This window comes from Pteronotus mesoamericanus, unplaced genomic scaffold (assembly GCF_021234165.1).
Source record: "Pteronotus mesoamericanus isolate MK-2021 breed Mesoamerican mustached bat unplaced genomic scaffold, CSHL_Meso_final contig_657, whole genome shotgun sequence".
In the NCBI taxonomy this organism is placed as follows: domain Eukaryota; kingdom Metazoa; phylum Chordata; class Mammalia; order Chiroptera; family Mormoopidae; genus Pteronotus; species Pteronotus mesoamericanus.
Genome location: NW_026555229.1, coordinates 5,856,148 through 5,883,490, shown reverse-complemented (window position 1 = coordinate 5,883,490; position 27,343 = coordinate 5,856,148). Strand labels below are relative to the sequence as shown.

General features: G+C 57.9%; 3 protein-coding genes across 6 annotated transcripts; 2 read left to right on the top strand and 1 right to left on the bottom strand.

Moving 5' to 3' along the window:
* The first annotated feature begins 503 nt into the window (after positions 1-503).
* CUEDC2 (CUE domain containing 2) lies at positions 504-7,345 on the top strand. 2 transcript variants are annotated; one of them, XM_054581742.1, is made up of 9 exons: positions 504-610; positions 5,382-5,468; positions 5,820-5,963; positions 6,055-6,116; positions 6,204-6,331; positions 6,415-6,597; positions 6,735-6,796; positions 6,873-6,933; positions 7,014-7,345. In XM_054581742.1, the coding sequence occupies exons 2-9, from the start codon at positions 5,395-5,397 to the stop codon at positions 7,158-7,160; spliced, it is 861 nt and encodes a 286-aa protein (XP_054437717.1). In that variant the 5' UTR covers positions 504-610; positions 5,382-5,394; the 3' UTR covers positions 7,161-7,345. The 2 variants fall into 2 exon arrangements, with proteins under 2 accessions (XP_054437717.1, XP_054437718.1); XM_054581743.1 differs by having other exon boundaries at positions 526-610; positions 5,385-5,468.
* Positions 7,346-7,468: 123 nt separating this feature from the next.
* FBXL15 (F-box and leucine rich repeat protein 15) lies at positions 7,469-9,532 on the bottom strand. The gene is made up of 4 exons (XM_054581741.1): positions 9,407-9,532; positions 9,074-9,227; positions 8,257-8,762; positions 7,469-7,798 (listed from the first exon to the last, which is right to left on the bottom strand). Exons 1-4 carry the CDS (start codon positions 9,445-9,447, stop codon positions 7,609-7,611), a joined length of 891 nt encoding a protein of 296 aa, XP_054437716.1. The 5' UTR covers positions 9,448-9,532; the 3' UTR covers positions 7,469-7,608.
* A 1,260-nt stretch (positions 9,533-10,792) lies between these two features.
* On the top strand, positions 10,793-26,820 carry PSD (pleckstrin and Sec7 domain containing). 3 transcript variants are annotated; one of them, XM_054581739.1, is made up of 18 exons: positions 10,793-10,929; positions 11,828-11,888; positions 13,089-13,825; positions 14,105-14,207; positions 14,702-15,062; positions 15,791-16,231; positions 17,403-17,597; positions 17,761-17,841; positions 18,023-18,135; positions 18,782-18,840; positions 18,934-19,023; positions 22,859-22,902; positions 24,344-24,534; positions 24,617-24,687; positions 24,797-24,954; positions 25,126-25,270; positions 25,548-25,691; positions 26,512-26,820. In XM_054581739.1, exons 3-18 carry the CDS (start codon positions 13,172-13,174, stop codon positions 26,740-26,742), a joined length of 3,081 nt encoding a protein of 1,026 aa, XP_054437714.1. In that variant the 5' UTR covers positions 10,793-10,929; positions 11,828-11,888; positions 13,089-13,171; the 3' UTR covers positions 26,743-26,820. The 3 variants fall into 3 exon arrangements, with proteins under 3 accessions (XP_054437714.1, XP_054437715.1, XP_054437713.1); XM_054581740.1 differs by lacking the exon at positions 10,793-10,929 and adding an exon at positions 11,460-11,513; XM_054581738.1 differs by lacking the exon at positions 10,793-10,929 and having other exon boundaries at positions 11,790-11,888.
* The last annotated feature ends 523 nt before the right edge of the window (positions 26,821-27,343 follow it).

Here is a 27,343-nt window from a genome sequence, read left to right as displayed (position 1 = left end):
TAAGGGAATGCAAAGCGAACAGATACGGTGGAGAAGTGAGCACCTAAGAGTTGATTGGGTGAGAGGGCCTCACCCTGGACTGGACAAGAAGGGGAAGAGACACTGGGATTTGGGCAAGAACACCAGGTCTGGGAGAAGGGGCCACTATGTCCTACCAGGGAGCCAGTGACCTGCGGTGGGACCGGAGAAACAGGGAGAATAGGAAAACGCTATAGGATGTGAGGGGTGGGGACTTTGGGTCAAAGAAATGTGGCGGATGGGAAGACACTAGATGGGATCAAAAAGTTCTTAGTGTTCGGCAGATGACAAGGAACTAGGTGGTGACACAATCAGACACTGCGACACCACCCCCTGGCGGGACCTTCGCGTCCAGCTCCTCCCTACTCGCAGCAAAAATGGCCGCTGAGGGACCCCGTCCAAAGCCCTGAAACAAATGAAAATAGGAGCAGAAGACACGCCCATTTATGGGCACCTGCCCTTCTCTAAAATGGCTACCGCGGCGCTTCTGGAAGCAAACCGCTCTGGGCCCCGCCTTTGATCTCGTTGGTGGGGCTGGGGGAGGAGAGCTGCGTCGCGCGGGACAAGTTGCCGGTGGCGCCCGACGGAGCAGGTGATTTCCCCTGCAGCCCCCGGCCCAGGCTAGGAGAGTCGCAGAGAGTTGACCCAGGGTACCTTTCCTGGTGTTCCCCCACGGTACCTCCCCGGACCCCTGTTTCTAATTCTCTCCGTGGCCTGTATCAAGGCACGTCCCTGCTCTCTCAGGCCTCCCTCGTCATGCGTCCCCCTCGCCAGGGCCGCAACCGCATCCCCATGCCCCCAGGCCCTCTATTTTGGACTCTTAAGGGTATCCCGCCAGCTTGTTTGGGGAGCTCCTGCTTCAGGGGTAGGCTAACATTGCGGCCCCACTTCCTGTGCTGCCCCCTCCATCCGTTTGTGCTCCCGCCTGACTTTGGATGCCGGAATCCCTTGTGCCCGGCAGTGTCCTTGGCGCCTTTAAGACCTGACTTGGGGATGAGGGGACAATGATGTCCTCCGGAGTCAGCGTGATGGAACTTGGGCTCCAGGAGCCAGGCTTCATAGGGGCTGGAGAAGCAGTGAAGACCTCCATCCTAGACCCTCTGAGTGCCACAGGACTTCTTCCACACTCCTTCCCAGGACTCCTCCCACATTACCTTCTGCTGTCCCTCCACCTTGAGCACTTCTCCACCCCAAGGGAACAGCATGGTGCTCATTACCTCAGGCTCACTTAGTTTGTGCAGAGAGGCTGTATGGAGCCTGTGGAGAGTCCAGACCTGTGCCTGGTCCTGGGGATGCTCTCTGGCCTGCTGGGGGCAGTGAGGACAGGACAGTCAGTGTTGGCTGCAGGGAGGAAATGAGTCCTGCAGGATGAGAAGCAGAGGGAAAGAGGTTGTGAGTGGGGAGCGAAGAGTGTGAGGTGGGCAAGAGGGCTAGCCCAGCCCCAGAGGAGGATTTACATCATGAGAGGTGGTGCAGTGTAGTGGTTAACAGCGAGGGTTCTGGAGCCAGATTGCCTGGGTGTAATTCTACCATTCACTCACTACGTGGCATTGGTTAATTACGGGCAGGTTAATTAGCCTATCTGTTCCCCATTTCCTTTTGGGTAAAATGGGGTAATATGATAATATTGGTATCTATATTTTAGGGTTGTTTTGGAGATTCAGTAGGTTAATACATGCAAAGTGCACAGAACAATCCCTGGCACATTGTAAGCAGTCGGTAAATGCTAACTATTATTACCACAACTGCATTTCATTTTTGCCATTAACCAGTGAGTCTCAGTTTAGAGCCGCCAGGAAGTAATGGGGTCTGTGGCCTACATAGGAATTTGAAGAGCCTTATGGAAATTATGTTCTTACCCTAAAGAAGGCTGGCTGCCCAGGCTGCCACTGCCCCAACTCAGGGACTGTGGAGGAGAAATGCTAGGAGAGGCCTCTGTGCAGGAACAAATTACGAAGGCTAGGGGGATGGAGAAGGGTGAAAAAAAGAAGTGGCAAGCCTCGAAGGCTGGGTAGAGATTGGGGGGCTCAAGAACAGGAGGAGGGAGGATGTTCCCTTGGGAGACAAGGTGGTGCAAAAAGCTCAGTAGAGGAAGACATTTTATCTGAGGACAGTGAGGAGTCTCCCAATAACAACCCCCTGGATGACAGTCCTTGGTTAGAAACCTGGAGGCATCAGACACTTCCCTGACTCTGGGCTTTCACGCACCATCCTTGGGCCTTTGTCCCAGCAGAGGTTGCCAGGCAACTGACAGCAGCCATGATTCGCTCTAACCCAAGGTAGATGTTGGTCTCTGAAGGGGGCGGACCTCTCGGTGGAGCGGCATGAAGGGATCCTGTATGCCTGGTCAGAGCAGTACTGCCCGCTCCGCACCCCCCGAGCCTGTGCTAAGGTCTAGAGCATTCCCCTGCTAGACCAGGGCTTCTCAGCCAAGCTGTCCAAAATGGCCCTGTGCTGTCACAGCGACTCTGTGTTACACTCAGGGGACCAAGAAACTGATCGTAGATGGTAGGCCTTTCTCAACCCACTTAGAGATTTTGATGTCCTTCTGTCCCCAGAGTAGACCCTGGAATCTGCACTCAGCTAGGCGGCCTGGAATTAAATCTTAACTACCACAGTCAGGCCAGGGTGCTTCGGGCAAGTCATTCAGCCCACTGAGCTTCAGTTTCCTCATCTGTAAAGCGGGCAGTAACTGTTTATTGAGTGTCTACTTCTCATGAGATGATGAGTGTACAGTGATGAGTGAGCCAGGTGTGCAGTCCCTGCCCTCATGAAACATCTAGCATTGCCCCAATAGCGAGTTAATTACAGCTGTGAAAGGTGCTGCTAAGTGAGGAAAACGCAGGCTGCAATGAGGGTGTAAAAAGGAGGGGACCAAACGAGTTCCGGAGGTCAGGGACAACATCCTTTGAGGTACGGAACTTTAAGCTGGGACCCGAAGGAATTAGACAAGTGAAGGGGTGGGGGTGGGAGGTCGCCTAGGCAGAGGCTCTTGCCACAAAAGAGCTTGAGTGCTGGAGAATTGAAAGCGAGCCGGTGTGCACAGGCGTGGTCCAGGGAGGGCGTGGCGCATGGTGAGGCTAGAGGGGGAGGCAGGGGTAAGGCCCTGAATCAAAGGCCACAAAAAGAATCTGGACTTACCTGAAGGGAAGTGGGAAGTCTGGCAGATTTTAAGCAGGAAAAACATTTTTTTTTTTGTAAAGGTCACACAGCTGTGATTTTTGTGGAGAATGGGCTGTTGGGGGAAAGATGGTAGTGGGGAGGGAGAAAGATGGGGGAACTCTTGCAGTTAAGAAGAAATGGAGCAGAGTGGGAGTAGAGACGCTGGGAAGTGGACGTGCTGAGAGATAAACGGTCAGGGCTGGTGACTGGATGTGGGAAGGGAGGGAGTAGGGTGGCGTGAAAGATAACTCCCATACTTGTGGCAGGGACAGCCGCGTGTGGGGACACGCATTTAGCCTTGGAGGAGTAAAATACTTGGGTGCGCTGCCGAAGGGGAGACTGGGCTTAGAGGACTGGACTTTGGGAGTTGGCCCATAAAGATGTGGGTGCTGATGAGAGCTTCCAGAGAGAGAGAACAGAGAGAGGAGAGAGGAGGAGCAGCTTGAGCCTGAGCTTTGCTGCCACGTTTACAAGGCAGCAGAGAGGGGACTCTGGGAAGAAATGACCAGGGAGGTGGAAGAGAAACAGGAGACTGTGATACCTCAGGAACTAACACTGATGCTGCTTGAAAGGGCAACTGTTAGATGAAACCGTAAGAAATTGCCTTTTTCTTTCTTTTTTATTTTGTAAATCAAAAACGGGCAATGATGGCAAGCTTGTATGGTTCAACCTAATTAGAGCAAAACCTAAAAAAGTAACTCATGACCTTGGCCTGAGAAATTTTGGTAGAGACATTGGGGCAGAAGCCAGACTGGAGGTGGGAAGAAGTGGATAGAATGGAGACGAATAAGCGAATAGAGTGGACAGGACTTGGTGATTGATTGAGTGCAGCAGGTGGGGTTGAGAGGGCGAAATCCAGGGTAATCCCCAAGTTTCAGGTTTGGCAACTGAGTGAGTGAGCGGTTGTGTCAGCTGGTGAAATGGGAGGTGCATATTCGGAGAGGAAGTGTACCCAGACTGGGAGGGTATAGTGAGTTTGGACTAGGTAGAATTTAAGGTGCCTCTGAGTCTTGTGAGTGGGATGGAGAGCTGACCTGTGGACCTGTGGGTCTGGAGCCATTCATTACCATCTACATATTCCTGACTCCCAAGTACAGATATGGGAGCCAAGCACATGTAGGCAGGAACGAGAGAAGTCAACGAGTATTTATTGAGCACCTGCGAAATGCAGGCATTCTTCTTGTAACTAGGGTTATACCAATGAATAAGACAAAGTCCTCCCCACCTCCTTCTTCTTGGAGCTTACATCCTATGGAGAAGGACAGACAATAAGCAAATAAACATAAAATAACATTAAGCTGCAGTAAATGCTATATAGAAAACAAAGCAGGGTAATGGATTAGGGCGTGTGAGGAATACCTAGTTTGCTAAGTTAATCAGGGAAGATGAAGAGGCAATATTTGAGCAGAGCCCTGGAGGAGCTGAGAGAACAAACCATGTGGATGTCTGGAGGAGACAGGGAAAAGCTGGGAAAGTTTGAGGAACAGCAAGGAGCCTGGTGGGGTGGGAGTGGAGCGATGAGGGAGGAGCGGGGAGGTTGGAGAGGAAGGCAAAGACCAGATCTTATAGGGCTCCACAGGCCTTGGGAAGGAAGATGGAAAGTCCTTTGTAGTTAGTCTCAAGCTGCTAGAAGAGCAAGGACTGGTGAGGCAGCAAACTGGTAGAAGACTGCCCCTTCTATCCAGGCCCTGGAGCCAGAAAAGTCCCTTTGTGCCAGAAGGTGGGTGGCCCATTCTGTGTGGGGGAAGGGTTGTGCCTGGTCCTGAGGCCTGCTCCTTGGGGAGGGGCTGGACAAAGGGCCCTTTGTGGTTAGACTTGGGGGCCAAGTGGCCCTCTCAGTGGTAGGATTCCTGAGCCAGGAGGCATGTGACCCCAAGACCTTGGTTTCTTGCCAGAGGATCTGGGCCTGCTGCTGTGGAATGGGGTGGGGAGATGGAGAGAGGTCGGGGGAGTGGCAAGGGGAACGGCTGTTCTGGAGCCTTTCTCCTGACAGTCTCAGGCTAGAGGAGGTGGAGAGGTGGGCAGGGAGGGGCCGTGGCTTTGCTTAGAGAGCAGAGGAGGGCTGGGGAGCTGGAAGCTCTGGGCAACGTCAACAAACGGTTTTCACAGCAGGGCAGCGGGGAGGAGCTGGCCACCCCGGGCCCAGGGGGCAGGGGCAGGCAGGAGAGGGCCTGATAAACCTACATCTTGTGTCTCTTCAGAAGTGGAGAGAGCATGGAGCTGGAGAGGATTGTCAGTGCCGCCCTCCTTGCCTTTGTCCAGACGCACCTCCCAGAGGCTGACCTCAGGTAGAAGCAGCTCTCCTAGAAAGACTGCGCTGGGGCCAGAGTTGGAGCTGCCTGGCAGGGCTCCGGGCCATGGCCAGTGGGAAGACGGGATGAGAACACAGTCCTATTCCTGAGATGGGGAGGGCTGACGATGATTTGCTGGTGTGGCCTTACTTCTTATCCTGTCTCTGCCACACTTTTTGGGCAGATGGAAAACCAAAGCACCAAGGGAGGGTGGGATATTCTCTAGCCTCAATGCCTGAGGTCCGACTCATGGATCCCATGAAGCTGGGGACTGGAGCCGTGGGCGAGGGGGGAGTGCTGGAGGTTTGCAACATTTTACCCATGGCTTGTCTTGTTCCCTTCCTGCAGCGGCTTGGATGAGGTCATCTTCTCCTATGTGCTTGGGGTCCTGGAGGATTTGGGCCCCTCGGGCCCATCAGAGGAGAACTTCGATATGGAGGCCTTCATTGAGATGATGGAGGCCTATGTGCCTGGCTTCGCCCACATCCCAAGGTGGGGCCTGCCCAGGGCCAAGAGGAGAGGGGCCAGCTGGCTGTGGAGGCTGGGCAGAGCTCTCCTCTTACTGCCCTCTTTGTTTTTTCAGGGGTACAATAGGGGACATGATGCAGAAGCTCTCAGGGCAGTTGAGTGGTGCTAGGAACAAAGGTGAGTCTGCGGATCAGGCACTTGGATGACTCATAACCCCCAGCCCCAAAGCTCTGGCAAACCTGGTACTCTCTCTACCTCTATTAGAGAACCTGCAGCCACCGACTTCTGAGGTCCACAGCCAGGTGCCCATCTCTCCAAAGCCCCTGCAGCAGCCTGATAAGCTCAAAGAAGAGACTAGGGCTTCTCCTGCTGCTGGGAACACCCAAGATGAGGTCGGTAGAGGAGGGTACCAATGAGGGAGCTAGGGGGCAGGAAAGGAGGAAGCACTGCCTTTTGTCAACATTTGTGCCCACAGGCAGCCAGTGCTGAGGAGGAGTTGCTGCCAGGGGTGGACGTCCTCCTGGAGGTGTTCCCTACCTGTTCAGTGGAGCAGGCCCAGTGGGTGCTGGCCAAAGCTCGGGGCGACTTGGAAGAAGCTGTGCAGATGCTGGTAGAGGGGAAGGCGGAGGGGCCTCCAGCCTGGGATGGCCCCAACCAGGTATCCTCTGATATGCCCCCCTCACCCATGTTGGCCCAGCTCCATTCCTCCTTAGGGTTAAGCCCCCACCCCTGGCCTGTCGCCATATGCTTCTCTTACTGGTGCCTGAGAGTTTAGACCAGGCTTTCGCTCTGCAGGACCTGCCCAGGCGCCTCAGAGGCCCCCAAAAAGATGAGCTGAAGTCTTTCATCCTACAGAAGTGAGTCTGGGCTGGGCTGGGCTCCTAAAGGGTTTTCCCAGGGTGGCAGGAGCTTCACCTGGCCAGTTTTTGGCAGGTACATGATGGTGGATAGCGCAGAGGACCAGAAGATTCACCGGCCCATGGCTCCCAGGGAGGTGAGAGAGCTGGGGCTGCTAGGGGTGTGGAGCGGGTGGGACTGTCTCCTGGCTTCTGCTACTCACTGATTGCCTGACAGGCCCCCAAGAAGCTGATCCGATACATCGACAACCAGGTAGTGAGCACCAAGGGGGAGAGATTCAAAGATGTGCGGAACCCTGAGGCCGAGGAGATGAAGTCCACATACATCAACCTCAAGCCGGCCAGAAAGTATCGCTTCCACTGAGGTGTTCACTGGACTCTGCTAGAGCCTTCCAGGCTCAGACCCCAGAGGGATGCAGGAGCCCTACACTCCACACAGGGCTGCACTAACTCCTGACCCCTTCTCAACCCCTTCTTTTACCTCTTTGCCCTACCGTGTTAACCTCCTCTTGGAGCTGCCTATGGGCACAGTAAAGGTGGCCCCAAGAAGATGAGCGTGTTCTGGTCATTTCTGCCTCAGAGCTGGGGTGCTGGAGGACTGTGTCTTTCTGACCTTCTCTCCCAACCTCACATCCCCTATCGCCAACAGGGCAGCGCCAGGCAGGAGGGGGTAAAAAGCTCTTTATTTGAAGCTCCGGGGTGGGGTAGGGCAGGGCATCGGCCTCTCACCAGAGGCCCGCAGAGTCCCGTTTCCCTACAGTTCATAGCCAGGCCCTGACACACAGTCCAGCTGTGCCCCGTGAGTGGGCGGGTCAGACCTGCAGGTTGACAAAGGGTGCAAAGCCTGCCATGTCCTGCAGTAGCACCAGGGCCTGATGCAGCGGAGGTTCCACGTCGATGTCCACGCCCCGCTTCCGTAAGCGGCTCAGGCTGGGCTCAGCCACATGGTGGCAGTGCCGCACCCGCAGTGAGCGCAGCGAAGGGCAGTATTCGGCCAATGTCCTGGGGGAGGAGTTGGGTGAGGCTAAGGGCGCGAAATCACTACACCCACCTTAAGGGGAGCCAGCAAAGGCCCTATGTATCCCTGTATCTCAGGGCATATTTTTTCTTCCAGAACCGAGGGAGAGAGCCTGGATTGGGGTCATGCACTTAATGCCTCCAGTGAACCGGAGACTTAGTCTCTTAAAGGGGTTACTGTTCTTCAGCACCCCTGATTGAAGAAAAGCCAGCAATTTGACTTTGTACGTGAAAACTGCCAATGTGTGAACATTGGTTCAAAAGTTTCTAAACTGGGCTTTCTGATCGAGGCAATCCTAGAGGCCTTTCCTGTTCAGAATGGGGGTGCCGTCGTAGCACAAAGATCCAGAAACCCTAATTCTGCCTTTTGACTGCTGCCCACCTCTTCCCCAGACGCTAAATCATTGCCCTCCTCCCATGCCACCGACCCCAGGCCCAGGCACCTGACGCCGTCGCTTCCGACGCGGAGGCAGCCGGTTAGGTCGAGGTGCTCAAGTTCCGGGCAGTTCCGAGCCAACTCCTGGATGGCGGCATCCCCTACATTGGCGTTGACCGCCAGCGAGAGGCTGCGAAGCCCCGAGCCGCGCCTCTGTGCCAGGTACACGATGGCCTCATCCTTGAGCTGACGGCAGGCGGTGAGGTCCAGCTCCTCAAGGGCCGGACAGCGGTCGACGAGACCGCGCAGGGCCAACCCGTCTACCCAGTCACAATGCGCAAGCGACAGGCGCTGCAAGCGGGGGCAGCCCTCTGCCAGCGCTCCCAGCGTGCGGCGGCTCAGTTGCCCGCAGCCGGCCAGCGCGACACTCCGCAGCTGCGGATTCCGCGCCAGCACCGGTACCAGGTCCTCATCGGACAGCCATTCGTGACACGGCGCCAGCGCCAGCTCCTGCAGCCTCTCGGCGTCCCGCAGCAGCCAGGCCAATGCGGCCCGCGGGATCTGCGGACCCACCTGCGGGCGGGGAGGCAGCTCGACTTTCAGCTGATGCCGGGGACAAGTGCGCGCTGCCTATCTGCCTCTGATGAGTTCTTTCCTAGCAGCAGCCGGCCCTCGGAGGCTTGCCACCTGCCCTCCCAGGAGAGACCCCACGCTCCCTCTGAATTGATACCCGGTATTCGCCCTTTGCGAATACTTCCCTCTGGGTGGATAGCTTCCTAGGCATTCTTGGGGGTACGGAGGGTACCCTGAGGGACTGGGGGTTGGGCTGGAGGCGGGGCGGGGGCAGTACCCAGACGGGGGGCGGGGCTCCGGCCCCGGCTCACCTGAGCGGCGTCGAAGCGCCGCAGCCCCACCAGGTGCAACTGCACTAGGGCCCGAAAGGCACGGCTGACGCGCTGCAGCCGGAGCAGCTGGCACAGCGGGACACGGCTCAGGACGTGTGGAAGCAGCACGTCTTCCCAGGGCAGGTCCAGGAGCCTGTGGGAAAAGGGGCGTTGGCGGCGGCGGCGGCCTCCCCCGGCCGCTGTTACCCGCAAGTCCGCCTCCGTTAAGGTCCTGCGCTCTGTCTCCTAAGAGCGGCCCCCAGGCCTGGTCCCTGTTAAACTCCCCTCCCCCAGGTCCTTCTTCACTCTTTCGGCTCCTCTGGTGCTAGGTACCTGACGGCTCCAGGCTCTTGCTCCCCTCCGGACGGCTCCATCGGTGGCTCCTTCAGCTGTCTACTGCGCGTGCGCAGTAAGGTCTTCTCGCTTTGACTTAGGAACAGCTGCCGCGAACCCGCCTCCTTGGGTTGTAGTGACAGACCGATTCAATCGAGTGCCGTCTCACTGAGGATCCGATCTGAAAGCGTTCCGGATAGATTCCGAAACTGAGGGCGAAACAGACCGGTGGTGCAGCATTAGATCTCTCCTTCTCTACAGGCTTGAGACCCGAGTCTAGAGAACGCGATATGCAGCAGAGACTGGCTTCTTTTTTCGTCTTGGGCGAGGGAACGGCTCTGAGCGAAGCGATGATGGGAGGAGCAGGCAAAGCCAAGGGCAGAAGGGAGGAGCCAGAACTCAAATGTTCTGGGCCTACCCACTGCCTTCTGGTGGCTTTTAGCGACTTTGAAAAACGGGAAGAAACTATTTCTTACTGGCTGGCATGTAGTCGGTGCTTGATAATTTTTTAATGAATTGAATGAACAAAACTAGAATTTTAATTCCTTCATCAAGCAAACTTAACCCAAACCTCCCATCCCCGTTTAATTGTGAAGTACAGAGCTATCCAGCCCCTTCCTCTCCCGGACGATTTGGAACGGGTTTACACTTTGTGGGGAGAGATAAATGGAGCGCTAACAAGGACTATATCTCTAGCCGGGTCTCCTTCCTTCCGCAGGAGGTCCAGAGTCCTGGGAAGAATGCTTGCTCAGCTTAGCCGGCCAGGAGTAGTGCTTCTCGGTTGGCCTGGGGGTTTGGCTGTGGGGTCTGGGTCTGAGCCGCCCTGGCGCAGTGACGCCCCTGAGCTCTGGACTCAGACTCTGGGCCGCCCTCTCACCGTGTCCCTAGGTCCTGGTTCCAGGATCCATTCCGAGTAATCCTTGAAGCATTCCTTTCCCTATCTCCCTTTGGTGGCGAAGGTGTGAAGGACGCCGAGTGCTACTAGTGTCGCTGAAGGCTGCCCCCCAGCGGGGCTGCACACTTGGTGCAGCCGCTTCACCTGCCTTTTTATAACGAAAACTGCTTCCCATCCATTATCTCATCAGGCTTCGGCCACCTCTGCAAGGCGGGCAGGTCTGTGCTGTCACTCTACTTCAAAGATGAAACCAAAACCCTGGGGAGGAAGCGTCTTGTCCAGGGTCAAGGGCGTTGGAATAAAAAACTAAAGCATCCTGGTTTTCCCAGGGTTCTTTCCACACTCCCTTATTCCCCAATGCAGCGAGAAGACAGAAACCGGCAGCAGGGAAGGACCAAAGCGGGTCATCTTGGGTGAGGGACTTGCTCCTTCTTCCTCAGCCTGCTTGGGGAGGAGATAACTGGAAGGATCCACCTCTGCTAAGAGAGAGCCCCGTGGGTACGCACCAACTGGACCGCGCTCCCTCTCCCCCTCCCCGCTTTGTTAGCGCCTCTGCGCCTGCGCAGTGCGACAAATCTGGCGCTGTCCCCTTCAGCACCACGCGGAGCCGGCGCCGCCCCTCCCCGCGGTGAGCCCTGCGCGTCCCCCGACCACCCAAACAGACCCCTTCTTCCTTCCGAGGTCACCATCTGCCTGCCCTGGCTTTCCCTAGGAGAGCAGTTGCCATAGTAACTCTAGCGGCCCTTTTCTTAAAAATAGATAGGCCTCCTTTTACCTTGGCCAAGGGCACAAGGGTTGCCTTTTCCCTGCTACCTTCAGTCCCGGCGCCATCCTGTCTAACCCCTTACCCTTAGAAGGGCAGGACACCTAACTCAGGCATCAAGGAAGTTCTTCCTGAAGTCTGGCTAACATCCCTCCTACTGCATCCTGGGCGAGCGGTCAGGGTTGCATTTCCTGAATCCAAGATTCAGAAGCCCCTGATGGTTTGAGGCAGTGCACCCTAAGTCTCTCTTGCATAAATTGACGGTCTACTGTATTTAGGGGGCGGGTCCCGTCTACACCCATACCGTGTGCTTGGCGCGGCCGCGTGCTCGTGGGGGCGGGAGCGTGTGTGGCATGTAACAGGTCATGTGGCAACCTCCTAGGGACACGCGTGTGGTCTGGAGCAGGACACGCATGTGAAGCTGGGCCCTGCGTGTGGCTCAGGGGGCGGTGGGTGAGAGGGATGTGGACACCATTGGGGTGGGGCACGTGAGGGTTGGGGAACAGAAACAGTGGTTCCATACATCCTCCCCCTTGTCAGGGGCGGGTCTCAGGTTGGCGGGAGAGCCCAGCGGGGACCTAACGTCCAGAGGTGGGGGGGGGGGATCAGCCTCCTGGGCTCAGGGCCCTGGGAGAGGGCGGGGGTTGGAGGGATGGGATTAGCTCTGCCAGAGCTGCGCTTAGGGAGGAGGAGGGGGGACTGAGAGGCGGGCGGGAGGGCCTGGAGAAAGCGGGAGCAGGCGAGAGCTGCGCTACCTTCACAGCTGAGCTGGGCCCAGCCTCTCCCCTGCCTCTCTCCTCGGCCCGAGCTCCAGGCGAGCAGCGGTGAGTACTGAGGCGGCTTGAGTCCGGGCTGCACTGGGGATATGCTGGGCCCCCACTGAGCTTCAGTAACCTGAATGGCCGGGTTGCTGCTCCTGACCTCTGTCCCTATCCTGCATTGCCAACAGAGGCCCCTTTACCCCTTCGTGGTCCCTCCTGGGCTGGACAAAATCTGTCGTACCCCTGTGGGGAGAAGAGCAAGAGAGGGGACTGGTGCAGCCTCCCCGTCCAGAGACCAGTTACTGGTGGGGGTTGGGAGAGAGGGTGTGTGTCCCTCCTTAAGTATGGCTGTGAGGACGCATCTGTGTTTGTAATTGTGACCAGTAGGTCTCTGTATCTGACCTGCCTGTGTGTCTGTAAGCACTGGAGAATGAGGGCCCCTGTATGTATATCTAGGTATCTCTTTGTGTGTTCCTGCTTGATGACAATGTGTGTGTAAAACAAGCATGTGCCTTCCCATTACACACATATTTGTTATGACTGTGAGAGTGTGTGAGGGTGTGTCTTTGAGCAGTGTGTGTGTCTGTATCTGTGTGTACTGGAAGGTATAGCCTATGAATGTGGATTTGTCCTTAAGATGTGTGTGTGCATGAGTGTGTATGTACCTGTATTAAGAACAAAAATGTCCTTTCCCATTTATCACCTATGTATTAGAGGTAGTGGCCTCTGTTCAGGTCTTTTTCCTCCCCTTTACCCTATGCCCCTCAGCTAATCCTCCTCCCCCAATTCTTCTTTCCTCTCTTTCCGGGGGCCTGAACTGGGGCCTCCATAGAGGAACTGTGGGGTACTCATGGCCGTATGACAGTGATGGCTGGCTGACACTCCCGGGCCACAGGGTGGGGAGCCAGCCCTTCCCTTCCCCCGCTGAAGGAGCTCCAAAATGCTACAGGGACTCTGGGCTCCTCAACTTCTGAAATAGCTTCCTCTCTCCTCCCAGGGCGATGCTCAGGGTCCCCAAGCAGAAGGAGAGGATCCAGGGGCCTGTTGCGGGGTGGGGGGGGCAATCTTTTCTTCTCAGGCCTCCATGAAAGTAGCCCAAGCAGGAGGCGTGATCACCTCCAGGGGTGGGATCAATGATGCCATCAAGGTGGGCTAGGCCCCTGGTGCTCAGTGGCCCCAGCCAGCTTTCCCCTCCTTGTGTCTGCTCTCCTGCCCGTCCAACTCCCCGGCAGTTCAGCCCCTGCTTCCCTTCCTCTCTTGCAGGCCTGTCTGAAGAGCATGCTGCCCCCTCACTCCCCGCCTGACCTCGCCATCCCTGCCCCCCCAGCCTGACCCCCGGCCCCAGCATGGCCCAGGGTGCCATGCGCTTCTGCTCGGAAGGTGACTGTGCCATCTCCCCGCCACGATGCCCGCGCCGCTGGCTCCCCGAAGGCCCTGTGCCCCAGAGTCCCCCAGCCAGCATGTATGGCAGCACAGGCTCCCTGCTCCGGCGGGTGGCAGGTCCAGGTCCCCGAGGCCGGGAACTGGGACGTGTGACAGCACCCTGTACACCTCTGCGTGGCCCCCCTTCACCTCATGTCGCTCCCTCACCCTGGGCACCCTCTTCGCCTGCTGGGCAGCCTCCCCCAGGGGCCCGGAGCTCCGTGGTCATGTCCCGCTTTGTGGAGAAGGCCAGCGTGAGGCCACTGAATGGGCTGCCTGCTCCCGGAGGCTTGAGCCGGAGCTGGGATCTGGGTGGGCTCTCTCCTCCCAGGCCCGCCCCAGCCCTTGGGCCTGGCTCCAACCGGAAGTTGCGGCTGGAGGCATCCACTTCAGACCCACTCCCAGCTGGAGGAGGCTCGGCTCTGCCTCGCAGCCAGGGCCTTTCACATGGGCCACCAGCGCAGCCTCAGGTTGGCGCAGATGGCCTTTACTCCTCTCTCCCCAATGGGCTGGGAGGGCCCTCTGAGCACCTGGCCACATTATTCCGAGGACCTGCTGACACTGGACTCCTGAACCAGGTATGCGACCTCCCTTGGGCTCCCTGGAACCCCAGAGTCCCAGTGAAGGGGCAAGACTTGGCTCCTTGGCAGTTTTGGACCCATGGGCTATTCACTGAATCCTTCAATCTACCCTAAGTCCGTCTCTTTCTTGCCCTCTGTGCTTGGCCCTCTGCCTCTGCCTCTCCATCTCTGTCCCTGCGTGTTTTTCTTTGTGTTTCTGTCCCATGTTCTTGTGTCTTTGTATGTCTGCCTTTATCTCTGGGTGTCTGTGTGTCTCTCTCTCCCTCCTTGGCTTAGGTGGACACCTGGTCCTCGTCCCGGGAAGTCTCCTCTCATGCCCAGAGAATTGCTCGAGCCAAATGGGAATTCTTCTATGGCTCCTTGGGCCCCCCCAGCTCAGGTAAGTCCTGGCACTGAGGCAAGGGGAGCAGGACAGGCCCTTCTCCAGAGCCGCTGAGGCGTGGTAGGGAGCCTTCCTTTAAACCTCCCCAATCCCCTCCTGGGCTCCTGAGTCAGCTAGTGCCTCTCCAGGCCTCAATCTTTCCATCTGTGTTAGGATGGGGGAGAGGATTTGGGGGATGGCGGCTGGGCTGGGCACGTGCAGGAAGCTAAGTAGTGGAGGGAGGGGACGGCAGGGTACGAAGGGTCAGTCCTTGGAGGAGAAAAGAGGCTGATCTCCTCAGGCCCCTCAAAATTGTCTGACAAGAATTTGATTTGAAATGAGCTCCACTGGTACCAGGAAGAAGCTGAGTTTGTAGCAGGAGGAATGGCAGCTGGGACAGTGAAAGGGCTTCCTGCCAATAGGAGGCAGTGAGGCAAGTTCCCTCCTAGGACAGTCAGGATAGGGAGCTGCCCTGGATAACCTCCTGACTGGGATGCCTGTGCATACTGCAGGTGCTAAGCCCCCAGAGCAGGCCCCCCCATCTCCGCTTGGGGTGGGCTCAGGGCAGGGCTCTGGGGTGGCTGTGGGGCGAGCAACCAAATACTCCGAGACGGACCTGGACACGGTGCCCCTGAGGTGCTACCGCGAGACCAACATCGATGAAGTGCTGGCCGAGCGGGAGGAGGCTGACTCAGCCATCGAGAGTCAGCCCAGCTCTGAGGGCCTGCCTGGCACTGCCCGCCCACCTGCCCCACGTCCTGGCCCATGCCTTGGCCCTCGTCCCAGCCTGGGCAGTGGCAATGAGGATGAGGATGAGGCAGGTGGGGAAGAGGATGTGGACGACGAGGTGTTTGAGGCCTCGGAGGGGGCCCGGTGAGTGGCGGAGTGGGAGAGAAAAGTGGCTTGTCCCTTCCCGCTGGCCTAGAGGCAGAGCTGGGGTCAAAGGGACTAGAATAGAGATGAGGGTGGGGCTGGGAGGGTCAGCACCAAGCTGGTGGTGCCAACAGGGCGGCGTGGCAGGAGATTCTGGACAGAGGCCTGAGGCCTGGCAGAATACTGGGGGTGTGGGGGGCACCAGCAAGAACCAGGGGCAGCCTGGCTAGGGGAGAAAAGGGGTTCTAGTGAGTAACGGGGCTGAGCGAGACACCAGAGGCCAGAATCAAGCCTGGGCGGGGGGAGCATCACTCCAGATCGCGGATCTTGGTGGGAGAGTGGGGAGTGTGGGGCTTTCCTCTCCGTCTCACACCCCGGTGCAGCTTGGGGCCTCATCTTCTTCTCCTAAGATGTTCCCAGAAATAGAAACTGGATGGCAGGAAGGGAGAGGATCAGGGAGAAGGAGGAGAAAGGGAGATTAGCAGAAAGGGAGAGAGAGAGGGGATTGGGTGCTGGGGATCCTAGAGATGGCATACCCTAGGGGCGCCAAATAGCTTGGAGACCCTTTGGTAGGGTGCCCCTGTCCAGGTGGCTGTGTTTTAGGGAGTTGGGGGCACATGAAGAGGAGACGATAATACCCTTCACAAAGTCAGTTTAAAAGCTCAATGAAATGCTACCTGAGAGCTGTCCTCTGGGTCCCTGATCAGAGATTCTCCCTGCCCCTGCAGGCCAGGCACCCAGATGCCTCTCCCAGGGCCTCTCAAGTCGCCTCTGCCCTTTCTACCTGGGACCAGCCCTTCGGCTGATGGGCCTGACTCTTTCAGTTGCGTGTTCGAAGCCATCTTGGAGTCACACCGAGCCAAGGGCACCTCCTACACCAGCCTTGCCTCACTGGAGGCCCTGGCCTCACCTGGCCCAACCCAGAGCCCCTTCTTCACCTTCGAGCTGCCTCCCCAACCCCCCGCGCCCCGGCCTGACCCCCCTGCTCCTGCCCCACTTGCCCCTCTTGAACTGGATTCTGGTACCAGCTCTGCTGCAGATGGGCCTTGGACCCAGAGAGGGGAAGAAGAGGAGGCAGAGGCTGCAGCCAAGCAGGCCCCAGGGAGGGAGCCCCCTAGTCCCTGCCGCTCAGAGGACAGCTTTGGACTTGGGGTGGCGCCCCTGGGCAGGTGAGTGATTCCTTTGGTTTCTTAGACCTAAGGCCCCCAGGGCTTCAGGCAGGGCTGTGCCAGGGACAGAGTGTGAGTGTGAAGACGTAGTTTGCATTACTGACCCCCAGAAGGGGTGATTAGGGGATGCAGATGCGCTGTTTTCCCACTTGGAGGACTTTCCATTGGGTATGTGGGAGGGGCCCTTACACTCCGCCCCCTTGGTCTCAGATCCAGTGACTTGAGAAACCATGATTCAGAATTGAAGGATGCCCAAAGAACACTCCCCTCTTTCTCCAGGAGGGCCCTTTCCTCCCCAGGCATAACCTCCAACCTGCTTAGAATTCTTGTGATATCGCCCCGCCCCCGGAGGCTTCTCCCAAAGATGCAGCCACCAGCCTCTCCTATCACCTCCCTCCTATGCCGCTTCCCCTTCCAATCAGGAGTCTCTCACCCTTCTCCAGGAAGTCCATTCATCAGTCTAACCTTTCTGTTCTCCCTCCTGCCAGCTACCCTCTCAGTCATGGAAGCCATGGCAACAGGAGGGGGTGGCTAGGGAGACAGGGTTGCCTAGCAACAGGAGTTTCCGGCCTCTGTCTCTGGGTGACAGGTGGCTTTGCAAGGAGAGCAGCTGGGGTGGGAAGGGAAGGAAAGGAGGAGACAGGAGATGAGGGGGAGCACTATGACCCCCAGTCCCCTCTACCCCAGAGCCTACTTCTTTGTGGGTAGACAAGAAGGACCAAAGAGGAGGCTTCTCTCCCTAGTAGGTGGGAGGAGGGAAGACATAAGAGCAGTAAGGTGTCCCTCTTGCCCTCAAATCTTTGACCGTCTACTGTTCCTCCCTAATAGCCTATCGGTGCCACCCTTGCCCATATTCTTAGAGACAGAAGACTATGTTCTGGGTAGGGCCAGTGCGGTGATGGGAAATCTATGTCTAACAACAGACTTAGGGAACTTTGGGGAAGCAGCCAGAACTCCCACAGTAGTAAGATGGACATGGGTTAGGCCTGAGGCAGGACTTGACATGGAGAGGTGGTAATGATGGAGAGAACCTGTACAATTTTCTCTCTGGAGAAAAGAAAATGTCTTCCCCAGTCTCCCCTTCTCTGTCATCCTGGTCTGGAGGTGGAGGAAGGATCTGGATGGCCCCTGAGAACCTGCCCACCTCAGAGCTGATGTTCTGCCCTGGCAGCGAACCACCCTTGAGCCAGCTGGTATCTGACTCAGACTCAGAGCTGGACAGCACAGAGCGGCTAGCCCTGGGAAGCACGGACACCTTGTCCAATGGGCAGAAAGCAGACCTGGAGGCTGCGCAGCGCCTGGCTAAGAGGCTGTACCGACTAGATGGCTTCAGGAAGGCTGATGTGGCTCGGCACCTGGGCAAGAAGTAAAGCCCCTGGGCTGGGACTGAGGAGCGGGGAAGGGAGATGCATCTGTGGGTAGCACCTCTGCACCCCCTGTATCTAATGCCCCAGGTTTCTAGGTAACCCCCACTTTGCCCCCTGACACACCGCCTTGAGATTCCACCTGTCTCTCTGCCCTGCCCACAGCAATGACTTCAGCAAACTTGTGGCTGGAGAGTACCTCAAGTTCTTTGTCTTCACGGGCATGACTCTGGACCAAGCTCTCAGGTGGGTGTTGAGCCATCTGAGGGCAGCCCAAACTCCCGAGCCTCCTCTGGGCCCCTGCGCCTCCCCTAAGCTGCCCTGACAACACCCTTCCCAAGCTGGCTGCCATGCATGGTCAAGAGCCAGGGTTATCTGGTAAGAGGACGTTGTATATTGGGTGACATGCTCCTTCCCTCCTCCCCAGGGTGTTTCTGAAGGAGCTGGCATTAATGGGTGAGACCCAGGAACGGGAGCGTGTCCTGGCCCACTTCTCCCAGAGATACTTCCAGTGCAACCCTGGAGCCCTGTCCTCAGAGGGTGAGGAGGCCAGGGGTAGGGCTTTCCCGGCTGGTCGCTGAGGCACATGCGTACTGTGTGTGTGGAGGGGTGCACGAGTATGCGTGCAGGAATGAGTGAATGCACGCGCTTGCAGGCACATGAGCGTGCATGTGTACAAACAGTGCTGACGTGGCTACAGGGCTATGGAACCGTGCGCGTGGGCAGGTATGCTGTTAGGGTCTAGTTAGCTTGCGTTGGGAAGAGGCAGGTGACAGGTGTGTTTGCATACTGTTGTTCACATATACGTGCAAAACAGTGCTTGGCTTGAGTAGGGATTTTTTTTGGCCGCACAGGTCTGTGTAACTGTGTGAGGCTCACTTGTTTGTGTTTGTGCAGAGACACTGGCATGTGGGTGTTGGGGGGGCAGGCAGTGGGCAACCCCCAGCAACTGAGGAAGCTGGGGAGGGTGGCCTAAAAAGAGGGTGAGGTCCCTTCTGAGAATCTGCTGAAAGAGAGGTCTGTGGTTGAGGAACCATCCATCAATGGGCTTCAGAACTTACAAAAGTGTGGTTGTGGGCCAAACGGGTTCTGAAAGGGATCAGGGGAGGAGTTGGGAGTCTGGGGAAGGTAGCTGTGGGAAGAGCCCCTCAGAAGGGGTGGAGGCTGAATGTCAACTCTACTCCAGACGGTGCGCACACGCTGACCTGCGCCCTCATGCTACTGAACACGGATCTCCATGGCCATGTGAGTGGGATCTGGCGGCGGGAAGGAGCCCCGAAAACAGACCCTGTCCAGAGACTTCCAGGTTCACCAGCCTCTCTCTGTTCCCTCACTTAGAACATCGGGAAGCGCATGACCTGCGGAGATTTCATCGGGAACCTGGAGGGGCTCAACGAAGGCGGCGACTTTCCCAGGGAGCTGCTCAAGGTGGGGGGCGGGGCAGGGTACAGGTAGCTGGAGGGGAGGAATGGGGGGACCTGTCAGCGGTGCCCGAGGAAGGGAATTGAGGGGCCTGCCGGGCCCCCAACTCAGGCCTCGGGAGTCTGGACTCTCATGACTCAGTCTGGGTACCACCCGTTCCCCATAGCCTCACAGGCAGCTCTCCCGAACATGCGCACTGGTGTGCAGTCGCGGCAGCGACGGCTGGGGGAGGGGAGGCGGCTCTAGAAAACGCGTGATCTGGCAGCCCTGGACCCTGCATTTGTCTTCATCAGGGCTCCTCCCCCTGTGTTCTCTGAGGATGGGAGGGGTCTCTGCGTGGGGTGGGGGGCACACAGGTATACGCTTCCCTTCTTTGCCTCCACTCCCCCCGCCTCGGTTTACAATCACAAGGGCCATCCTCGTACCACCGCGCAGGAGGCACCCGAAGGAGGTATAGGGGCCTCAGAAGGACAAAGGCTTTTACAAGTTGTGGCAGTGAGTTAGCGCCAAACTGGAACTAGAGACTGCGCTTCTGGCTCCCTGATCGGCAGGCCTACGCCCAGGCCCCTTGAGGGGCTGGTTACCTTGGGGCTGGTAGGATGGGAGTAGGAGGGGCATCGGGTCCTGTGGGTTCTCGCCCTGTCCTGATTGATGGTGTTTCATTCAGGGAGCTGGACTCACTTGAAACCCCCAGGGTTGGCAAAGTGGTCCCTGGGCCACCGCATAAAAAGGACAGCATAGGCGTGTCCTTGGGCTTGTCTGTGAGCTCAGGCTGTGTTAGATTTCTGAGTTTGGGAGTGTATCTGAGTGCGGGTGTGAATTGGGGGTGTGCTTGATTTGAGTTGTATATGTATGATTTAGGGTGTCAGCGAATCAAGGGGGTTTGCCTGTGCTTGGTGTTTGTGCTTTAGGCCTATGCGTGGAGGGTGTCTGAGTTGGGGTGTAGGTTGGTTGTTTACGTGGTTGGGGTGTACATCTAGGAATTGGCTGTCTTATGACAGGTGTCTGTGAGCAGAGGGTGTGTGTGAGTTAAAGACTGTAAACTTCGAGGTGTGCATCTGGATTGGTAGTGTCCATGGGCTGGGGTGAATGTGAATTGGTGCATCTGGTTAGTTCGGGTGTGCGTTTGTAAACTGGGGTGTATGTTTGTAACCTGGGGTGTGCGTGTACATGAGCTAAATTGGCTGAGACCAGTGCTATTCCAAGGTTTCCCCGTCCTGCGCCGTCGTCTAGCCTCGTGGCGGATCCCGGCTCGGTGGAAAAAAAGGGCCGCCAGGAGGCGTTCTGGCCTCTCCTCATTCTTCCCCCCAACCCTGACGAGCAAGGCGGGAGCTCTAGACCCTACAGGGTCCGCCTACCTTCGCAGCACCCGCTTCCCCCGCCTAGGGGCTCCCAGCGCCAACGCGCCCCCCCGCCCCGCCCCGCCGCGCAGTCCGCCCCCACGCAGGTGCTTCTCGCTAGCCTCTCCAGGCCCCTCCCCCGTGGCGGCGCGCCCTCCGAAGGGGGGCCCCCTCTCAGTCCGACGCCTCCATTTTGCACCGTCCCCGCCCCAGCCTTCGCCCTCCCCTCCCCTCCGGTCGGCGCCCCCCTCCTGCTTGCCGAGCTGCAGAGCCGGCAGAGCCGACAGCGCCGCTGCTGCCGCGCGGTCCTGCGTTGGTGGGAGCCGGGCCGGGCTGCTCGCTCCGGCTGTCGGGGAAGCCGTCCGCCGGCCGTCCGGGCCGAGGGCGGGGTGGGGGGGGGGCATGGCCGGGGGCCGTGGCGCGCCGGCCGGGCCAGCATGATCGGCGTCAACAGCATCCACAGCAGCGCGGGGCGGCTGCGCTCGCGCTCGCTGTGTTCCGTGCGCTACGGGCGCACCCACCGCGGCGCCGAGACCCTGTGCTACGGCTGGCCGCAGCGCTCGCGCAGCCTCAAGCCCGTGCTCTACACCGACCTGGTGGTCAGCCGCCTGCAGAGCCGCAAGAAGAAAAAGGCGGTGAGGGCGTTGGGGCTGCGGCCCACGCCAGGCTGTGGGGGTACCGAGGGGGTTGCCGGGGGCGGAGCGGTGAGGGGGCGGCTGGAGGGAGGCACCTTAGGCAGCATGAGCAGAGGGGGGCATCGCTGGGGCTGAGGGGGGAGCCCAGCAGGGACGGAGCCCATGGGTAGTCAGGGGTGGGCATGGACTGGAGGAGGGAGAGCACAGACCCTCAGACCAAGGTAGGCATCTCGAACCGAAGGGCCGTGGGGTTTTCTAGATGGGTGCATGGCTTTGGGCTCGCGGATGGGGTTTAGGACTTTGAAAGGAAGATGTGGTTGGGGGCCAGAAGGGCAGAGGATTGAACTGGAAGGCTTGAGATAGGGATTGTACGGTGGATGTCGGAGGCCACTTCAGCCTGCTGGCCAGAGTAGAAGAGTGAGGGTTTAGAGCCCACGCTATGCTGGGTTTGAGTTGGATGTGTGCTGGGAAGCTGTGTGTGCACAAGCCTGGGCTGTGCTGTGTGTGGGGGGTGGAGGCTGTGGAGTGTACTCAGCCCCGGACAGGGTGTGCCCATGTGGTCTGTTTGGAATGGCGGCGGGGAGTGAGAGTCAGAGACCTTGGTGTGTTGGGGGGTGGCTGTGTCCCATCACAGAGGAGGCGCCGACGTCACCACTTCATCCAGCGCACACGCAGGCAGCATCACATGCCACACGCTTAGCCCAACACGCACATGCTGGGGACACACCCACTCACAGACAGGCTTTGGGAAGCACCCACTCGGTGGGAAGTACTAGTGTGGACCCATGTTGCAGGCCACTCCTAAGAAGAGAGGTCTCCTCCACTACTGGCCCATTCTCTCCGTTGACCACCCTAAAGCCCAGGCCAGCCGTACTGAGGGGAAGTGGCTGGTTCAGGAACTCACAGGGAGCTTGGGGTGTGCACGGTTTGGAAGCTAAAACTACTTCCTTTAAAAAAAAACCCCTCCTTTTTAATAAAAAATTATGGATTTTTAGAGAGAGAGAAGGGGGGCAAGAGAGAGGGAGAAAGAGAAACAAATGTCAATTTGTTGTGCCATGTATCTATGCATTCATTGGTTGATTTTGTATGTGCCCTGAGGTGGGGGGAATGGAACCTGCAACCTTGGCGTCTGGGGTGACGCTCTGAGCAACTGAGCTACCCGGCCAGGGCTGAAACTACTGCCTTTTAAAGTAATGTGCGCACCCTAGTAACATGAAGTGTGGGAGTGGGCTGGAGGCTAGGCCACCCTGACATTTGGCTTGGCGGGGCAGTCCGGGTCGGGGGTAGGTCACCGCTTGTCCTGAGGGTGGGAGCCAGAGTGTGTTCTCATTAACCAAAGAACGGTGCTGAAGGGTGAGTTCCCATTCTCGGCCTCAGTTTCCCTGTATGCTCTGTGTGGTCTCATCCTGTGGAACAAACACATATGTGGGGAAAGGAGAGCTTCTTGGGCTGCTCTTTCCATTTCCTCCAGAGCCATGCTTCTCCCACCCAGGACCTGCGCAGGATTGCCGCTTAACAATAATAACAGCAGTAAAGATAACAATAGCAGCTGCCATTTGTCGGGCATCAGTCATGCCCCAGGATGCCCTGTGCTATTGCTTGCCTTTCATTAAACCTGTGTTACTATGTTTGTTCTTCCCCATGGATACTTGCCTAAAGTCACGCAGCTGAAGTGGCAGAGCCTGGGTCTTAGTGCTCTGTTCCAGAGCCTGTGTTCTCGGTCGTTCTACCCTGCCGCCCTCCCCCCAGTTCTGTCTCCTCCCCCAGGATGGGAGGGAGGGTTCCGAGCTCTGGCACTGGGGCACACGGGGTGCACCTTCCCCCAGGACTGACCCACACTGCCCTGATTTGTTCCTCCCTTCCCAGGCCTTGTACAGCTCCATCAAGAATGAAAAATTGCAGTGGGCCATGTGAGTCCTGGGGCTGTGTGGGTAGGGGGCGGGGTTGTGGGGAAGGGTCTGCCTGGAGAAGTGGAGAGAGGTGAGGTGGGCTCTGACAGTCTTGGGACTGTGGGCAGTGGAGGTAGGGCAGGCCGTGAGAGGCTGTGAAGCGGCCTCACTTCCTTCTTTGGAGATGCCTGCTTGGGCTTGGAGCTCTGTGTCTTGTCTCTAGGTGGGTTGTTATGACAAGCTGGGTTGGGGTGAGTAGCCGCTGTCGTCCTGCCTGGGAGGAGGGGTGCTGAGGGGGAGGTCCCTTGGCAGTCCTAGTGGGAAAGCAGAAGTCTCTGGCAGAAGGGCCCAGGGCCAATAGCGTGAGAGCCCCCCTCTTGGGTCCTAGTGAGCCCATAGTGTCACAGAACAAGGGACCGCACTGTCTACTCTTACAGCCTCAGTGGAAACAGAGACTCAGCGTAAGTCTTGAAGAGTCCAGTCTGAGAGAGAAGGTCCAATTTTAGCCTTGCTTCTCCCAGTCTGAGGGCAGGGCCCTCATCTAAGCGGTCAATAGATCACTTGTATTTTCTGGTCTGTGCCAAGAGTCCAGTCACTGCTGGAGCTCCCAGTGGGTGGGAGGGAAGACCTCCGCAAAGGCAGAGCTTAGGACTGGGGCGGGGTGCAGGGAAAGCTTCTTGGAGGATTGGGACTTGGGGGTCAAGCCTTGAAAGAGGGGAAGCATTTGTTTGGGAAGAGAAAGTGGGAAGTTGGTATTTGGGAGGCAAATACGTGGTGGCTGAAATGAGTATGGGCCGGGGAGACCAGGAGGCAGGCCTGGTTGGAGTGGAGAGCGGAAGGAGGGAGTGTTGGCGGCGATGTATTATAGGCTGCATGTGGGAGGCAGTAGGGAGCTTGCAGGTTCTTGAGCAAGGACTGACCGGACAGAATCACACTTTTTAGATGATATGTGTCAGAGCCTGCAGACCAGGAGGTACTAGGGGACCGCTAGGAAGCAGCTGCTTCCATCACTGCTAGCCAACAAGCTGTGAGCTGGTGCTGGGTGTGGCTGAGACAGCTGAGTCAGACATGGGTCTGTCCTGGTGGAGAAGGGCGTGAGGTTTGGGGGTGTGCGTGAGCGCGTGCTCAGAAATGGAGAGGATGGGGCTGGTGACAGGCGAGGGGAGGAAGGGACAGGCATGGCTCCACCCTTGGGAGCGCTAACCTGAGGGAGGGGCCCTGCTGCTTCAAGGGGCCCTGATCTGAGTGGGGTCGCACAGCTACCTCCTGGGGAGACCTGGTCTGAGGTGAGAGCCGTGGCTCCAGGCGCCCCAACTGGGGAGCCATGCCCTTTAAGAATGGCAGTTCCCCCACCTCCAGCTCTACAAACGCCAGGGGAGTTTTCCTGGGTGGGCAGAGGCCAGGCTTGAAAGGGGGGGTGTGGCTTCGTAGCCAGCCCCCTCTGAGGTGATCACACCTGCAGAGACGAGGAGGAGCTGAGACGCTCTCTGTCTGAGTTGGCCGACCCCAACCCCAAGGTCATCAAGAGGGTCAGCGGGGGCAGTGGCAGCGGCTCCAGCCCTTTCCTGGACCTGACTCCCGAGCCAGGAGCCGCCGTCTACAAGCACGGGGCCCTGGTGCGAAAGGTGCACGCAGACCCTGACTGCAGGAAGAGTATGTGGCCTGATGGGTCTGGGGGACGGATGGGAGTGGGCCTGTCCCCAGTCCTCCGGTGACCTGTCTTCCTTTCCCCCAGCACCTCGGGGCAAACGGGGCTGGAAGAGCTTCCACGGGATCCTCAAGGGCATGATCCTCTACCTGCAGAAGGTTCGCGGCCCACCGAAGGGGTGGGGGCTGAGCTAGCTCATGGGAGTGTGGCTGGGTTGGGTGAGGCCAGGCTGGGACTGTGGCCACGACGAAACGGGCACCCCCCCAGGAGGAGTACCAGCCTGGGAAGGCCCTGTCAGAGGCGGAGCTTAAGAATGCCATCAGCATCCACCACGCATTGGCCACTCGCGCCAACGACTACAGCAAAAGGCCCCACGTCTTCTACCTGCGCACGGCTGACTGGCGGGTGTTCCTCTTCCAGGCTCCGTGAGTGTCTCCCTCTTGCCCATCCCAGACCCCTTCTTTCCGTCCCCAGCTTGCTCCCCTCCCTTGTCCCCGGCCTGATTTTTCCTTCTCAGGCCAAATCTTGAGCCAGGACTGGCACTCCCGGATAGCAACACGGGCCCCAGGTCCCAAGTCATGGTGCTGTCTCCTCAGGAGCCTGGAGCAGATGCAGTCCTGGATCACTCGCATCAATGTGGTGGCCGCCATGTTCTCCGCACCCCCCTTCCCAGCTGCTGTTAGTTCCCAGAAGAAGTTCAGCCGCCCTCTGCTGCCCAGCGCTGCTACCCGCCTCTCTCAGGTACTCCCAGCTCTGTCCACCTGGCAGTGGGATGGAGTAGGGCAGGCCCAGGCGGACCGAATTCAAGGCTGCTGGCTAGGATTATGTGGATGCCCACTGCACCAGGACGCTGGCCAAGGGAGGGGGTGGAGGCGAGTTGGAAGGCTCCACGTGCCATGCTGTGACTCTAGATATGGTGCATTGTTCATCTTAAGGGAGGGACACCTTTTAAATAAACTTGCACAGAAGTAGTGCATGTGCTTAGAGAAGCCCTGACCATGCTCCCTCTGGCCTCTAGGAGGAGCAAGTGCGGACCCACGAGGCCAAGCTGAAGGCCATGGCGAGCGAGTTGCGGGAGCACCGGGCTGCCCTCCTGGGCAAGAAGACGCGGGGCAAGGAGGCCGAGGAGCAGCGGCAGAAGGAGGCCTACCTGGAGTTCGAGGTGAGCCTCCGGGCCCTGGGTGCCCCTCTCTCTCCGATAGCAGGACCTGTGTGTCCCGACATAGGCTCAGGCTAGTGGTTAAGGGCAAGGACTCCTAAGAGTGGGACCAGCTGGGTGACCTTGGGCAGATTATTTACCATATTTTGCCGTGTTTAATGTGCATTTTTTGCCCAGATTTTTGAGGGGAAAATAAGGATGCGCATTATACATGGGTAGTACTAATTCCATATCTATATAAATGTTTTTAATTCTTTTATTTATGCTTATGCATTAAAAGTGTTAACTCTAAAAGACAATACTGATAGCCATATGCAAAATAATACCCTGGAATATGATAATCAGTTTTGTTTCTAAATATAAATAATAAATGAATTAAAAAATTAAATCGAAAGCTTTTTTTCATGAAAGTTTAGGCCAAAAATGTGAGTGCGCATTGTATATGGGAGCACGTTATATGGGGCAAAATAAGGTAATCCCTCTCAGCTTTAGTCTCCTCTTCTGTGGAACAGGGAGAATATTCTATACTCAGTAGGGTAGTGAAGTGAGATGTAGGTCAAGTGCTCAGTTTTCCCACCTCTGGTAAAGGCTCAAGAAACATGGGCTGTTAAAATTGGCAATCTTGAGAGAGCCCTTGGAGGGTCACCAAACCTGCCACGGGATCATGTCACAGTCCTGGGGGATCTGGGGGCTTCAGAAGTGGGCAAGAACCTGCCACCTCCCAGCCTTCTTCAGTGTCCCTCCCTGGTCCAGACGGGACGGAGATAGGGTGGACGGGCGGAGGACGAAGCGCTGGCTCACAGTCCCTGCCCCTCTGCCTCAGAAATCCCGCTACGGCACATACGCAGCACTGCTTCGGGTCAAGCTGAAGGCAGGCAGCGAGGAGCTGGACGTGGTGGAGGCAGCACTGGCCCAGGCTGGGAGCACAGAGGATGGAGCCCCCGCACTTCACTCCAGTCCCTCCCTGCAGCCCAATACCTCCAGCCAGCCCCGGGCTCAGTGTCATGGCTCAGAGCCTCGGGCAGGGGCGGGCAGTGGGCGGCGGAAGCCCTGAGTTGGGAGTGGGAGTGTGTGGGGGGTTGGTGCCCGCTGGACACCTGCATGACATGGCCCTGCCTGAGCCCGGGCCGGCCTCGGGCCACCCCAGGGCCCCTCGGCCCAGGGCCCTACCGCGCCGGACGCGGTGTCCGGGGCAGCGCAGGGCTAGGGCATGGGCCTCGGGAGCCTAGGCTGAGGGCCCCTCTGAGACCCCCTTTTTGTGATAATGTTTTGCACTTTTTCGTACTAGGGGCTGGGGCAACAGGGGCCAGGGCCCCTGGACTTTTGATGCTTTTTTCTGTGGGGGAGGCCTGATAACGTTTCCGCTTTCTGCTGAGACCACCGCCGCCCGACACCAGCAATCCCCCTCCATCCTGGGGCCTGGCTCAGACGTAGGCCAGGAGTTGGGGTGAGCTGGTTTTCCTCCCTCCCTCTCTGAGGGCTCACCCTCTCTCTTTCCAGAGGTAGAGGAACGTGTCCATGCCTAGGCCCCTGTACACAGGCCGGGACAGCATGGCCCTGCTTTCCCTCCTCCAGTGGGCCCTGCCCTTCGTACAGCCTCCACCCCCATTAAAACTGCTCTGGACTTGCTGGCTGGACCTCCTTTTCCCTCCGGC